We start from the raw sequence: 13,676 nt of genomic DNA, 5'->3' as shown, positions 1-13,676 counted from the left end.
AAGGAACAGTAAAGGAGCTCATTTAGCCGGTTGAGATTTTTGGCCATACTCTCTTTTAAAGTTCTAGTCACCAGGGACATACTCTGCCTGCCTTCAAAAACTTTTTCTCTGGCACACTCTGTTTGTTATCCCCAAACTTTGAGACGGCAAAGAAAATAGTTAAACTTGGATTTGGAAAAATGTTAGTATATATAGTTAGTCGTTAGCTTTCTCTTTTTCTCTTATGCTTTGTTATTGTATTGTTTATTTTGGTTGTTTCAACAACTTCTGTAAACTGGTTATAAATATCAACTCATTACTCAGCCATTCATTACGGTGTTCTTGAGCCTTTCTCTCATTCATTTTCACCATATCTTCTCTTAATTATTGACAAAAATACTAAAATGATATAAAACAATATACAAGATTTTTGTATTTGAGAAACATGAGATTCATCTCAAAATCAGTTGGTAATGAATAAACTAGCTCATATTTTTATATATGCACTACAACAATAATACCATATAGGCACGTCCAATAATGACACGACCTAAAGTGGTACCAATCTCAGAGTTTATATTGGCCCGACACACAGGATGTCGGGCCATTTTTTTTTTAATTTTTTTGGATGTTGGCGCGACAGTAAGTGCAATGGGCACCAAAATATCGTGCCAAAGTTAATTTGAAAACATGTCGTTGGGTCAAGGCGGGAAATTTCCCTCCCAAAAAAGTTGGCACGACATGGTTGGGCCATTTGGCGTGCCATTTGACCATTGGCACGATATGGTCGGGCCCATTTGGCGTGCCATTTGCACATTGGCACGACATATGGCACGACAGGTGTCGGGCCAAGTTGTTTTATTTTCAAAAAAAAAAAAAAGAAGTTGAAATGTCCATTTTCATTTCAGCCCAAAATCTCATTCCTCACCATTTTCCTCCAACCCTCTCCATCTTTGGCCTCTCTCTCAGCCAATACAGTTTTTTTTTTGGCCAAATCTGACCATCGGTGCCGTCCAACCCATCGTCGGAGCACACCCTCCAAGCCGTCGGTAAGCCCAAAAATCCCTACACTTTTTAGTTTTCATTTTCGTCTCTCTCACAATAATCACTCTCACTTGTTTGGAGTGCAAGAGTTGGCTATGGAGTCCTTCGATAAGCGGCGGAAGACCACCGATTTTGTATAAAAAGTTCAATCCTTTAGAATGTGAGTAATGAATTTATGTTATTTAAATCTATAAAATAAATTTTATGTTTTTTTCCTTTTGAATTAGGTTTTGATTTAGATTTATTTTATGTTTATTTTTTTGGGTTTTGTCATATAGTGGTGGCTAACAAGAAAACAGAGAAAAAGAATTTTGATTTACTCTGAGAGAAAATGTACAAAAGCAATGAAAATAAAGAAAGGAAGGGGAGCCTTATAAAGAGCTCAGCCTAAGTCGGTTATAAACAGGAAAAGAAATAAAGAACCTAACTAACTAACAGAATTCCTAACTACTTCCTTATAATCAGAGGAGTAGACTAAAGAATACAAAAGGAAAAAGGAGATATGTTGCAGCGGTGTACAAGATAGTGTATATGTATTCTTTAATACCCCCTCCTCAAGATGGAGCGTGTATGTCATAAACGGACATCTTGGAAATATGGGAACTCAAAATAGGAAAGGTTAGTGGTTTGGTAAAAGCATCCGCCAATTGGAGTTTGCTGGATATGGGAATGAGCCTGATTGTTGAGTTGTTGATCTTATCTCTGATGAAGTGACAGTCAAGCTCTATGTGTTTGGTCCTTTCATGGAAGGTTGGGTTGTTTGCAATATGGATAGCTAAGTTGTTATCACAGTAGATGAAGGCGGGATGTGGTTGAGGAATGTGAAAATCGTGTAACAAGTATTGTAACCATGTTATCTCACTAGTAGTGGCAGCAAGAGCGCGATATTCGGCTTCAGCGGAGCTTTTGGAGATAGTTGGCTGCTTTTTGGTGCGCCAAGAGATAAGACAATCTCCTAAAAAGATACAAAAACCGGTCGTGAATCGCCTTGTAGTTGGGCAAGACGCCCAATCAGAATCTGAGAAGCCACGGAGGTGTAATGTTGATGATTTTGAATACAGAAGTCCCTGTCCAGGATTTCCTTTAATGTAGCGAAGCAGATGGTGCACGGCTTGGAGGTGTGGAGTGCGAGGATTTGCCATAAATTGACTAAGGGAGTTTACGGCAAAAGTGATGTCAGGTCTAGACAGAGTTAGGTACAAGAGTTTCCCAACTAGCTGTCGGTAATGAGAAGGATTTTCCAATGCTTCACCATCTTCATTGTCAAGTTTGAGTTTGGGATCCATAGGTGTCTTACTAGGCTTGCTATTGATGTACCCAGAATCTTCAAGCAATTGGAGAGTATATTTTCTTTGGGAGAGAAATAGTCCTTCTTGAGCTTGGGCCACTTCGAAGCCGAGAAAATATTTTAATTTTCCAAGTGCTTTGAGTTTGAATTTATGGTGTAAGGAAATCTGTAGCTCGTGAAGTATATTGATGTTTGGTCCAGTTATGACGATGTCATCCACGTAAACTAAGAGAGCAATGAAAGTGTCTTCGGTTCCTCTAGTGAATAAGGTGTAATCGGCTTGAGACTGTTTGAACCCTTCTTGCATTAAGGCATCGGACAACTTTTTATACCATTGTCTTGATGATTGTTTGAGGCCGTATATGGACTTGTGTAGCTTGCAAACCAGATTGTTTTCTGCATTAAGAATAGAAGGAAGGGTTAGACCTTGTGGTATGGACATGTAGACCTCTTCATTGAGGTCCCCATTGAGAAAGGCGTTGTTAACGTCTAATTGTAAAATATGCCAGTTTTTGATAGTTGCAACAGCAAGAAGCAATTTAAGAGTGACCATTTTAGCAACGGGAGAAAACGTATCAAAGAAGTCTAATCCTTCTTGTTGCGTATAGCCTTGCGCAACAAGACGAGCCTTTAACCGTTCTATACTCCCATCACTATTATACTTAATCTTGTAAACCCATCTACATCCTATGGCTCTTTTGTTAGCTGGAAGTGGTACTATGGTCCATGTTTTGTTGTCGGTTAGAGCCTTTAGCTCGTATTGCATTGCCTGCAACCAACCAACAATTTGTATAGCTTCATAATATGACCTTGGTTCTTTGATAGAGGACACTGCAAGAATGAATGCTTTATATGTGTCAGATAAATTTGAATAAGAAATATATTTATCTATAGAATGAGGAGTAGAAGAGGTGTCTTGGATGAGTGAATAACACTCAAAATCCCTCAAATGGGATGGAGGCTTGGTCTGTCTTTGGGATCTTCGTGGTGCATCCTGGGAACCGGCTTGTCTTGCTGCAATATTTTGGTTGTCGTTGCTGCAGAATTCTGCAGGTGAAGCAGCAGTGGAAGTGGCATGTTTTTCAGAGTTATTCTCATCCTTTTCATGTATGTCGGATGTGGGAGTTGAGCAGCCATTTGAACCTGCAGGGTACTCAGCAATATGAGTATTATTAATCACAGAATTTGGTAAGACAATTTGAGTGAAAGGATCCATATTGTTGCTGTCAGTATTAAGTTTCTTAAAAGGAAAAACGTTTTCATGAAAGATAACATTTCTTGAGATAAAACATTGATTTGTATTCAAATCATAAAGTTTGTATCCCTTGACTCCTTGGGGATATCCTATGAAAACACATGTGCGTGCTCTTGGTGAAAACTTGGTCCTATGAGCAGTTAATGTGGAAGCAAAAGCGAGGCAACCAAAAGAGCGTAGATGATGGTAATTTGGTTGTTTCTTGAATAGGAGTTCATAAGGAGTTTTGTTCTTCAGAAGAGGAGTAGGTGTCCTATTTATTAAATAGGCAGCAGTAAGGATACATTCAGACCAGAATTTAATGGGCATTTTGGCTTGGAAAAACAATGCACGGGCAACGTTTAATAAATGCTGGTGTTTCCTCTCAGCTATGGCATTTTGTTCGGGCGTTTCGACACATGAAAAATCATGCATAATTCCATGTTTTGAGAAGAGATCTTTGAATGCTAATTCCGGTGCATTATCAGATCTGAAAACCTTAAAAATAGTATTAAATTGGGTTTGAACATATGACAAAAATTGAGGAACAACAAAAGATACATCAGATTTGTGCTGCAATAAATAAATCCAAGTAAATCTAGAACTATCATCAACCAAAGTAAGAAAATATTTGTAATTTGTGTGTGAAACAATGTGATATGGTCCCCAAATATCGCAATGGATAAGATCAAAAATTTTATCAGCAAACTTTGCTTTATTATTGAAAGGAAGTTTCTTTTGTTTAACAATAGGACATATGTAACAAGGTTCAATTTTGTGTAAACCAGAAGTGTTACAATTAAGAACATCCTTGAGTAAATCTAATCGTTTATGGGAGAGATGGCCCAGCCGTGAGTGCCAGGTTTCTGCAGCAACAGAGAGGACTTGAGGGGCTTCATGTGCAACATCAAGAATGTATAAGTCATTGACTGCACTCCCTCTTCCAATCATCATCTTCACGGCACTCGTCCCCGCATAATGAAATTGTCAGAATTGAATTGAATCGAAATAGGAGCATTCTTGGTAAGGTAGCTAACCGAAATGATATTATATTTGAAAGTTGGAGCATATAAAACATTGTTAAGAATTATGTTATTACCAAGATCGATAGTTCCACTTTGATTTACCATCAAAAAAATATTGTTTGGAAGAATGAGTTTAGTTGGAGGAACCTTACATATACTTTGGAATAATTTGATATTGGAGCATATATGTCTTGTTGCTCCGATATCAATAATCCAAGAGTTGCGTAAAGGAAGCATAGATATATGAGATAAGATAATACCTGAATTTCCAGAGGAAGTACCAGGTTCGGTCACATTGTTACCACTTTGTTGTGAAGCAAGTAAGTTCAACAGCTGCTGGTATTGGACACTAGACAATTGGGGAAGTAAGGTATGCGAATCTGTGGTGCTGTTTTCCTCTTCTTTTACAGTTTGCGCCTGGTTTGCGCCTGCTTCTTTTGGTTTATTCTGCTTGTTAAAACCAGGGGGTAGCCATGGATTTTATAGCATTTTTCTATTGTGTGTCCATGGATGTTGCAGTGTGTGCAAAAGGGCCTATTCTTCTTCGGTGGGTGAGATCTTGATGTTTGATTCTCATCTTTCTGGTTTCCCCTTTTGTCACCTTGAAAAGCAAAAGCCATAGCTTGGTTAGAGACATTAGAATTGACAGAATTGTTGGTACCTCTTTGGTGTTCTTCTTGAGTTACAAGATGAAACACCCTATTAACTTCGGGCAAAGGATCCATGAGCAAGATGCTCCCTCGAACTTGAGAATAGGAATCCGAGAGTCCCATTAAGAAGGACATGGTATACTCCATGTGGTAATGGTCTTGGAGCCTCTTGACTCCACCACATGTACATCCATTGCAAGTGCAAGATGGCCTGTAATTGGTTAGTTCTTCCCATATGGTTTTAAGCTTGGTAAAATACATGCTAATGGTTTGATTTTCTTGTTTAAGGTTCATGAGATCTTTCTTTAAATTGTATATATGTGGTCCATTTTTCTGGTGAAAACGAACCCTTAAATCATTCCAAATAGCTGAAGCACATTCATCATATAGTATGCTTGAAGAAATTTCTTTTGACACAGAGTTTAAAATCCAAGAAATAACTATGTTATTATTTCTATACCAAGCATTATAAAGACTTTGATCAGAAATAGAGGGTTTCGGAATAGAACCGTCAAGAAAACCGATTTTGTTCTTCACGGATATTGCGAGCTGCATAGCTCTGCGCCAGGACACGTAGTTGTCTTGCCCCGTGAGTGGTTGTGATACCAAGGAATTCCCTGGATTATCTCCATGGTGAAGGAAGTAAGGACTCGATGGATCTTCGAGAGGGTTCTTTGATAACTCAGCTTGAAAGCCTTGATTGAACCGTCCTGGAATGTTTCCAGTTTCAGTACTTGAAGTTGAAATCTCAGTTTGATCTCCATCTGTTGCCATCGCAAGAAATCAGAGTACAGACAGAAGTGGAGAAGAACCACCGTGGAAGAAAGCAGAAGACACAGCTTCGCCGGAGAAGACGACGCAGTGAGCTAGAGGGAAGGATCGGACGGGAAAACCTATGTTTCCCGCTCTGATACCATAACAAGAAAACAGAGAAAAGGAATTTTGATTTACTCTGAGAGAAAATGTACAAAAGCAATGAAAATAAAGAAAGGAAGGGGAGCCTTATAAAGAGCTCAGCCTAAGTCGGTTATAAACAGGAAAAGAAATAAAGAACCTAACTAACTAACAGAATTCCTAACTACTTCCTTATAATCAGAGGAGTAGACTAAAGAATACAAAAGGGAAAAAGAGATATGTTGCAGCGGTGTACAGGATAGTGTATATGTATTCTTTAATAGTGGCACTATAATTAGAAATTAGAATACAAGCTGTGTAATAAAGGTGTTTGATTAAATGTCTTTGAGAAAAAATGGTGATATTTGTGTTAGCAGCAGTATAGTATAAACTGTGTTGTTTTTTTTCCAAAAGAAAAAAAGAACTTTGTGTTAGCAGCAGTATAATATAAACTGTGAGCTTTAGACCATTTACAGGCAATAAATTACACGTAGGCCAGTCCTATATAATTATTTATATGTAATCCACAATGAGTTTTGATGGGTTTAAAACAAGGAAAAATGAAAAAATTATATGTGCTCCATTCTATCATCTTGAATCACATATAGACATATATTATAACTCTTTAACTATTCTTTTTCATTCAACTGAAAATGCAGTAGGTGTAATTGCCAGAATTTTCAGTGAATACAACAAAATCTAATCAGATTCAGACCATTAATCAATATATATATCTTTTTAATATATATGCCTGAATATAAATGTGAATGTATTAATAGATATGTGGATATATTTGTGTGTGAATATATATATATATATATATATATATGTGTGTGTGTGGGGATATATGATGGTGAGTTTATGAATGTGAATGTATGAATGTATATGTGTGATGTTTAGTTACAGGTAAAAAAAATTATGTTAATTTGATTATATTTTGTGTATATGTATGTTGCCACGTATAAATTTGTTTATATTACATATGTGCTTAATGTTTAGGTGTAAATAAAATACTAATTATTTTTTAAATGATTATTTTATAGAAGTTAATCTCTTTTTATTGTTGTTCTTTATCTTTGGGAAGAACTTGCATTTTAAGGTTAGTATTGGTTATTTTTTATTTAATATATGTATCGTGAAATTAATGTTGTTTTAGTTCAATTGCTAGCTATTTTTATTGGTTCTTTTAATTGTTGCTGTTCTCTTTAAAATTTTTAGAAAATATCTAGTTATAAATGTTATGTTGCCCAAATTGTAGTAGAAAATTTAAAATAAATTATAAATCAATTTTGAACTTTATTTTTAACTTAATAAAAAATTGAAATATTAAAACTTAAGTAAATAATTCAATTTTTTTTAGATTAATATTTTTACGATTACATAATTTAATAATTTAATAAGTGGGAAATTTATATTTAAATCAGTATGATGATGAATAGTTATTAATTATGGAGAAAATGTGAGAAGTGAGATACAAATTAATATAATATTTCTAAAAGTTTCCTTATCATAAATAAATGATTGTAAAAATAATTTATGATTTCTAAAAATATGAATAATTAAATAATTCATCATAAAAGTCATTTTAATTTATTGAAAATGGAAAAAATATATGATATATTAATTATTCAGTTGAAAAGTTTCATAATTTTAAATAATTTTAAAAAATTAATTTAAATAAAAAACTAATTCATAATAATTAAAAATAATAAATAAGTTTAATAATTAAAAAAATTAAGTGAATAAATAATGAATTCATAATAATAAAGATAATTCATCATAATAAGTGAGCATAAGTTGTTTAAAAATTCATCATAATAATCTTCGTCATTTATTTTTTTAGATGGCGATTGATAAAAGTTGGATAACAAAAAATCGTTGTGATGATGCTTATTGGGAAGGTGTTCAAGTCTTTATTGAATTTGCATCAAAACATACAGACTCTAGTGGAAAAATTTTATGTCCATGCGTGAGATGTCGAAATACGAGACGACATAAACTATTAACCGTGGAGACACATATTTTTGACAAGGGCTTTGAAAGTAGTTATCAAAAGTGGATTTGGCACGGGGAAATAGATGGACCTCTTGTCAACGGTATTCACGAGGACAATGAAGGTGCCCACCCGCCTAGTGAATTGACTTCAGAGCAATGGCTTCCTATTTGTCAATTTTTCACTAGTTCGGAGTTTATTGTTCGTTCTAAAATAAATGCAGAAAATAGAAAAAAGATGCAGTACCCTACAACACAAGGAACGAAATCTATGGCTGAGAGGCGTTATGAAAAAGTAAGTTAAAATATCAATTTAGTTAAATTATATTACATTGCACATTTTCTGATTTTTTTAATCTCTCGTAGAAGAATAAGAGTAATTTTATTGAGACTTGGAAGGAAGTTCACACCAAGAAATCGTCAAATACATTTGTTAATCAATTGGCTGCACAGAAATATGTAAGTATTTATTCATAACTTCTAAATAAAATACTATTTTATGTATGTTTAATGCTTTCTAACTTATATTCTTAAAATAGGGTGAGCTCGTTTCAGCTTATATAAAACGAGCCAATACTCCTTACGCTAGAGCTGCTGATGAGATTGAAATGAGTGTACTTAGTGAAGTACTTGGTGAAAGGCGTGGTCATAATCGTGGAGTGGGGAAAAAATTGAAGGGGCAATCTTCGTCGCGGAACACACAACCTACTCTGACTCAAGATATGCCTATGGATCCAAGAGTGGAGCAAAAATTTGAAAAATTGACTAGACTTATGTTGTGGATGTCTCAAAGGTTAGGACCTGATGTTCGTCTACCTACTGATGAGGAGCTGTTCGGAATGGCAATGCCTCAAATGTCTGGAGGAGGGTCTGCTTCATCTTCACAGCCTGGGACTTCGCAATATCACCAAGCCCAACAGTTGCCTCCTTTTATGTATCCTTTGTCATCACCTCCGCAAATATTCCCTTTTCCTTGGATGTCATCGCCGATGTCGCAAATGCAAGTGATGAACATGCAGCGAACACCGCAAACACAACAGATGCAAAAACATCCACCACAAATGCAACAGACATCACAACTGCAACAACATCCACCACAAATGCAACAAAGGCCATCGATGCAGCAGACATCACAAATGCAGCAACCTTCCATGCAACAGATGACATCGATGCAGAAGACTCCACAAATGCAGCAAGCTTCCATGCAACATATGTCATCGATGCAGCAAACACCAGAGATGCACCAACCTTCCATGAAGACACCACATATGCAACTATCTTCCATGCAACACACACCACATGTTCAGCAGATACAGCAGATGACACATATGCATCAAATGTCACATTTGCAGCAGATGCCTTCAATGCAGCAGACACCGCATACGCCTTCGATGCCATTGACGCAGCATATGGCACCAACGTCTCAGATGCAACCATTGTCATCGATGCAGCAGATGTCTCACATACAACAACCAAACTATCCGCAAATACCAGAAGTATCACAGTAGCCTTACTATCCCCAAATGTTGAATATTCCATAACAACAGTCTGGAGAGAATGATGATAATGACGATTAGGAGTCTACAAAATTAGTATTATAGTATCATTATTTGTAATGGTATGAATATGATGTTATAAGTATTGTTTATTTGAATGTTTTTTTTAGTTATTGTTATTTTAATACTTTTATTGTAGTTTGAATTTTAATTTATGAGATAGAAAACACTTTTATTAATTTCATAATTTATATTTAAATTAAAATATATATTTTGTTTTTTTTTTCTTTACATAAAATCTAATTGGCACAACTTTGTAGTGCCTAAACGTATGATTATTAAAGTTTACGTTTCCAGCTTGGCACCACATTAGTCGTGCCATTAGATCAGTCAATTGGCATGCCGATTTTGTAGTGCTTGTTGCTTGTTTTAGGGACGAACCTATTGGCACGACAAAATAACTATGGGCACTAAAATTTGCATTTGTTGGCACTAATTTTATCGTGCCTATATCTCTTTTTTATATATTTTTATAATTTTCTCCAAAAAAAACAAAAAAGAAAAAGAAAAAAAAAGGCCACCTGAAGTTATTTGCTGGAATGGGTTGCGTTGAGTGGTGAATGAAGAATGAAGAAGGTACACAGAACATTAATGGATAAATGCATAATACAAAAGTGAAAGGTCTTCATTATAAATATAAATGGAATCTGAAAGCAAGGAACAACTGACTTCAATTCAACCAGAGATAAACGGGAGAAGGAGACAAAAGCAGCTCTAAGAAGAATCTACTCATGGGGGAAAACAAGTCCCCCGAAATCTCCTCAACTGGGTTGTATATCTCAGCTACAACAACAAACTACTGGAAAAAACAACACTACCCAATTAGAGGTTTGATCACCACAAATACCCAATTTGCCAGGAACTCTTCACAAGCAAGCTTCAAAGGTACTGGAACTATTCTCTCCGTGGTTAAGCATTTGGACAACCTCGGCCACACCTGCAGCAATTTCCTTCTGAATGACACTGTCAGGCATATCGAAGGTTCTCCTTCTCATGGAAAGTGATTTCCCAGGCTGTGGATCAACCACATCAAGCATTGCTTCCAGCTCGTCCACCATTGATCTTTTTGCAGAACGCACCATCAAATCAGCTCCCTAGTACAATGCAAAGTATCAGAACCACATTCAAGAAGAAATAAGAAAGCAAACAAAATCTCAAAATTGGCCGAAGTCTTACTTCAAAGGAAAGAGATTATCAATCACTAATACCACAACAAGAAGCAGAAAGATTTGCAACTAATGACATAAATTCCTATTTGACATTGTTGGAAATGATGTACCTAAACAGAAGCTATACTCTTCAAATGAAATTGTGTCGTGTTCTAGTATCCAAGTACTTTAACATAAGAACTTATACATTTGGTTTCTTTAAGCATTGCTCCCCAATAAGTCAAAATCATTTGTGATCATGCAGTCCCATAAAAACCCCAATAATCACTTTTCATCCTTCCCTCCCTTTGAAACCTCAAACTAAAACGAGCAGCTTGTGCTTTCATATAATAGGTTGTTAAAATTATACTCATGTTAAGTTCTTAATGCTATATTTTGATACTTCATTCAAAATCAAGAGTATCCTTATGAGCTTCATTTCATACTGAGAAAGATAAGTTACCTCAATAGCATCAACAGTAAGGAGAAGGACAATTATTTTCTCTGAGAACCTTTGACGCTCTGCAGCATCACGAGCCACAAGGCTGCGGTAAGAGTAATTGTTGAACAATCCTCGAATCTCCTTCAACTTGGTCTTGGCAACTGCCAGGTCTCTGAGTGCACGAAGAGCCTGTGATCTTCGAATTAGGTAAGCTCTGAAGGTCATCTGGATCATCATTGCTGCATCTTGAGGCGATAGTTCTTTCTTCTTACCCTTCTCACTCCTACCTCCAATTCTCTTGGCAAAAGCCTTCCTCAACCCACCAAATAAATGAATAAATCAATACAGGGTCTTACAAAACATATAATAAAAGATTAATTCGTGCATTTCGATGAAACACTAAGTAATTCTTTCGTCATAATACAAAGTGGGTGGGTCACATTAAATTTTGCAAGAAACGATTGATTTCTAACACATTTTAACTTTGTTTCAAGGTTCATTCAATGTCAAAATCAATGGAGCCTTAGCTGAAGCTCAACTAACTCAATTTCAAGTTATAATTGGTCAACTAGTGGACCCAATTCGATTGACGTTTTCAATTTATACAAAAATATAAATAAAATATTTTTAAATAAAGCAATGTACAAAGAGAGGAGGGCCATCATCATCCAAATAAACCCAACAACAAAAGATAACACAAAGCTACCATGGCTTAAATTGCTACTTTCAGTCATACCTGTCTCAAAACTACAGCCCCATGATCAGAAGTCTCTTCAATCCTCACTAGACGCGTGGCATGCTCATCCTTCTCACCATTTTTCTTCTTTTTCTTGTCCTTCTTCTTTGATTCTCCACACTCACTTGCATTACCGCTGGATGCTTTGAACGTGTACGTACGCGAGATCGGACCGTCAGCTCCGTTCCCTTCAATCTCAGCCGTCAATTTGTAAGTTTTCCCACTCACTTCCGTCTCCTTCTTCTTCTTCCCGTCTTTGATCTCCGCCGTCAATTTGTACTTACGATCAACGTTCTTCGCAGGGATTCTCGTCTCCGCAGTCCACGTGTACTTCCGATCAACACCGGCGTCTTTGATCTTCGCCAGCCGATCGAAACGAGCTTCCAACTCACTAACTCGGTCACTCAATCTCTGCACGGCAATGTCTCCTCCTAGCTTTTCCAATCGCTGAATTCGCTTTTGCAACGACAACGACGGCTTTCGCTCGACCCGGATCAGATCGGTGACGCTTTCGAAGAGCTCGAAGGGGCTAGGTCTAGGGATAATCAAGTCGAGCTCGCAGGCTTCCAAATCTTCAAGAAACGAAGGGAAAGCTAGGGCTTTGGGAGTGAAAATGGAGGTGGTTTCGCGGATGAAGACAGGGGAAGAAGCAGGGAAGTAGGTGTAAGGCTCGATGAGCTCGATTCTTCTGAGTCGACTCATGATTGGTTTGGAACAGAAACTCAGTGAGTGAAGAGATGAGTTAGGGTTTGTAATTGGCTAGCAGAGTTGTAAATAGCTTCGGTTACTGGTTGCTGGTGAAGATTGAAGAAGAAGATGATGATAGGGCCAGAAAGTGAGAGCCTTTGAGGGAAAGGAGACAAATTAGTGAGGAGTACGAGGATGGTCAAAAGGTAAAAGGCGAGGGGTAAAATGGGAAATGGATGATGTGGAAAACAGCTACTTTTAGCTGAATTTGGCAAAATTATTGGGTTGAAAACTAGTTTCGCCGCGTAATTAGGGGTAGGAATGGACGAAAATATCCATTGGATGAGGTAGAATTACGTGACAGTAGAATCTTATCAGTGCGATTACACAGTGCAAATGCATGTTACTTTTGTGAGAGTGGAGCCCACGTGACCCATTTTCATTTACACGGAATCTCCCTTCCTCCTAAGTTTTCTTCTTTTGTTAGTAATGCTGCTTTTAGACCGAATTTTGGGCATCTTTCTTTTTGTAAACCATCTTATTTCAATCTTTATACTATGCAAGACCCCTTAATGTTGAAATATAATACAGTGTTTTTGCTTTTAAGCTCACACCGTATCACAAACACAGCTTATAGCAAAATGTAGGAGATTTTATCTCAAACTAATTAATAATGAGAAAAGTAATTTGTACATCTTATGTATAGTGTTATATTTTTACAATTTAGTGATGTAGAACTTCAACATCTCCCTTAAGATAGTAGCTCTTTTAGCTCACTTTTAGTTTGGTTTTTCATACTATGTTAGAATTTAAAATAAGATGAATGAGGTTAAATCTTAAAACTAATTGACAATAAGAAGAGTATAGTCCATTCATCTTATATATAGTAATTTATATATATTAACTCTTATTATAAAATAATATAAAATTACATAAAGTAGATGAGAAGAAAGAAGAAGAAGAGAGAAAGAGAAAGTGAATGAGAATTTATCAGTTGTTTA

The 13,676-nt window shown here is 36.3% G+C and overlaps 2 protein-coding genes across 5 annotated transcripts; one reads left to right on the top strand and one right to left on the bottom strand.

Moving 5' to 3' along the window:
• Nucleotides 1–875: 875 nt before the first annotated feature.
• On the top strand, nucleotides 876–9,838 carry LOC115705102 (altered inheritance of mitochondria protein 3-like). 4 transcript variants are annotated; one of them, XM_061102631.1, is made up of 6 exons: nucleotides 876–1,028; nucleotides 1,111–1,183; nucleotides 7,958–8,231; nucleotides 8,331–8,401; nucleotides 8,473–8,565; nucleotides 8,646–9,838. In XM_061102631.1, exons 3-6 carry the CDS (start codon nucleotides 7,958–7,960, stop codon nucleotides 9,612–9,614), a joined length of 1,407 nt encoding a protein of 468 aa, XP_060958614.1. In that variant the 5' UTR covers nucleotides 876–1,028; nucleotides 1,111–1,183; the 3' UTR covers nucleotides 9,615–9,838. The 4 variants fall into 4 exon arrangements, with proteins under 4 accessions (XP_060958614.1, XP_060958620.1, XP_060958617.1 ...); XM_061102637.1 differs by lacking the exon at nucleotides 7,958–8,231 and adding an exon at nucleotides 7,158–7,213; XM_061102634.1 differs by lacking the exon at nucleotides 7,958–8,231.
• A 428-nt stretch (nucleotides 9,839–10,266) lies between these two features.
• LOC115705067 (BAG family molecular chaperone regulator 7) lies at nucleotides 10,267–13,273 on the bottom strand. Its single transcript, XM_030632306.2, has 3 exons — nucleotides 11,989–13,273; nucleotides 11,274–11,561; nucleotides 10,267–10,756 (listed from the first exon to the last, which is right to left on the bottom strand). Exons 1-3 carry the CDS (start codon nucleotides 12,688–12,690, stop codon nucleotides 10,529–10,531), a joined length of 1,218 nt encoding a protein of 405 aa, XP_030488166.2. The 5' UTR covers nucleotides 12,691–13,273; the 3' UTR covers nucleotides 10,267–10,528.
• Between the last annotated feature and the right edge of the window lie 403 nt (nucleotides 13,274–13,676).

The sequence above is a fragment of the Cannabis sativa genome, chromosome 1 (genome assembly GCF_029168945.1).
Source record: "Cannabis sativa cultivar Pink pepper isolate KNU-18-1 chromosome 1, ASM2916894v1, whole genome shotgun sequence".
NCBI classification, from domain to species: Eukaryota; Viridiplantae; Streptophyta; class Magnoliopsida; order Rosales; family Cannabaceae; genus Cannabis; species Cannabis sativa.
Note: the sequence above shows the minus strand (reverse complement) of the source record. Positions and strands in the feature narration are given on the sequence as shown.

What these genes read in the sequence shown, in the direction of transcription:
- LOC115705102 (XM_030632341.2), top strand. Translation starts at nt 7,958, where the DNA reads ATGGCGATTGATAAAAGTTGGATAACAAAAAATCGTTGTGATGATGCT. An exon ending in CTGAGAGGCGTTATGAAAAA is followed by an intron (nt 8,402 to 8,472) that starts GTAAGTTAAAAT and finishes AATCTCTCGTAG; the next exon opens with AAGAATAAGAGTAATTTTAT. An exon ending in AATTGGCTGCACAGAAATAT is followed by an intron (nt 8,566 to 8,645) that starts GTAAGTATTTAT and finishes TTCTTAAAATAG; the next exon opens with GGTGAGCTCGTTTCAGCTTA.
- LOC115705067 (XM_030632306.2), bottom strand. Translation starts at nt 12,690, where the DNA reads ATGAGTCGACTCAGAAGAATCGAGCTCATCGAGCCTTACACCTACTTC. An exon ending in GGGCTGTAGTTTTGAGACAG is followed by an intron (nt 11,562 to 11,988) that starts GTATGACTGAAA and finishes GGGTTGAGGAAG; the next exon opens with GCTTTTGCCAAGAGAATTGG. An exon ending in TTACTGTTGATGCTATTGAG is followed by an intron (nt 10,757 to 11,273) that starts GTAACTTATCTT and finishes GCATTGTACTAG; the next exon opens with GGAGCTGATTTGATGGTGCG.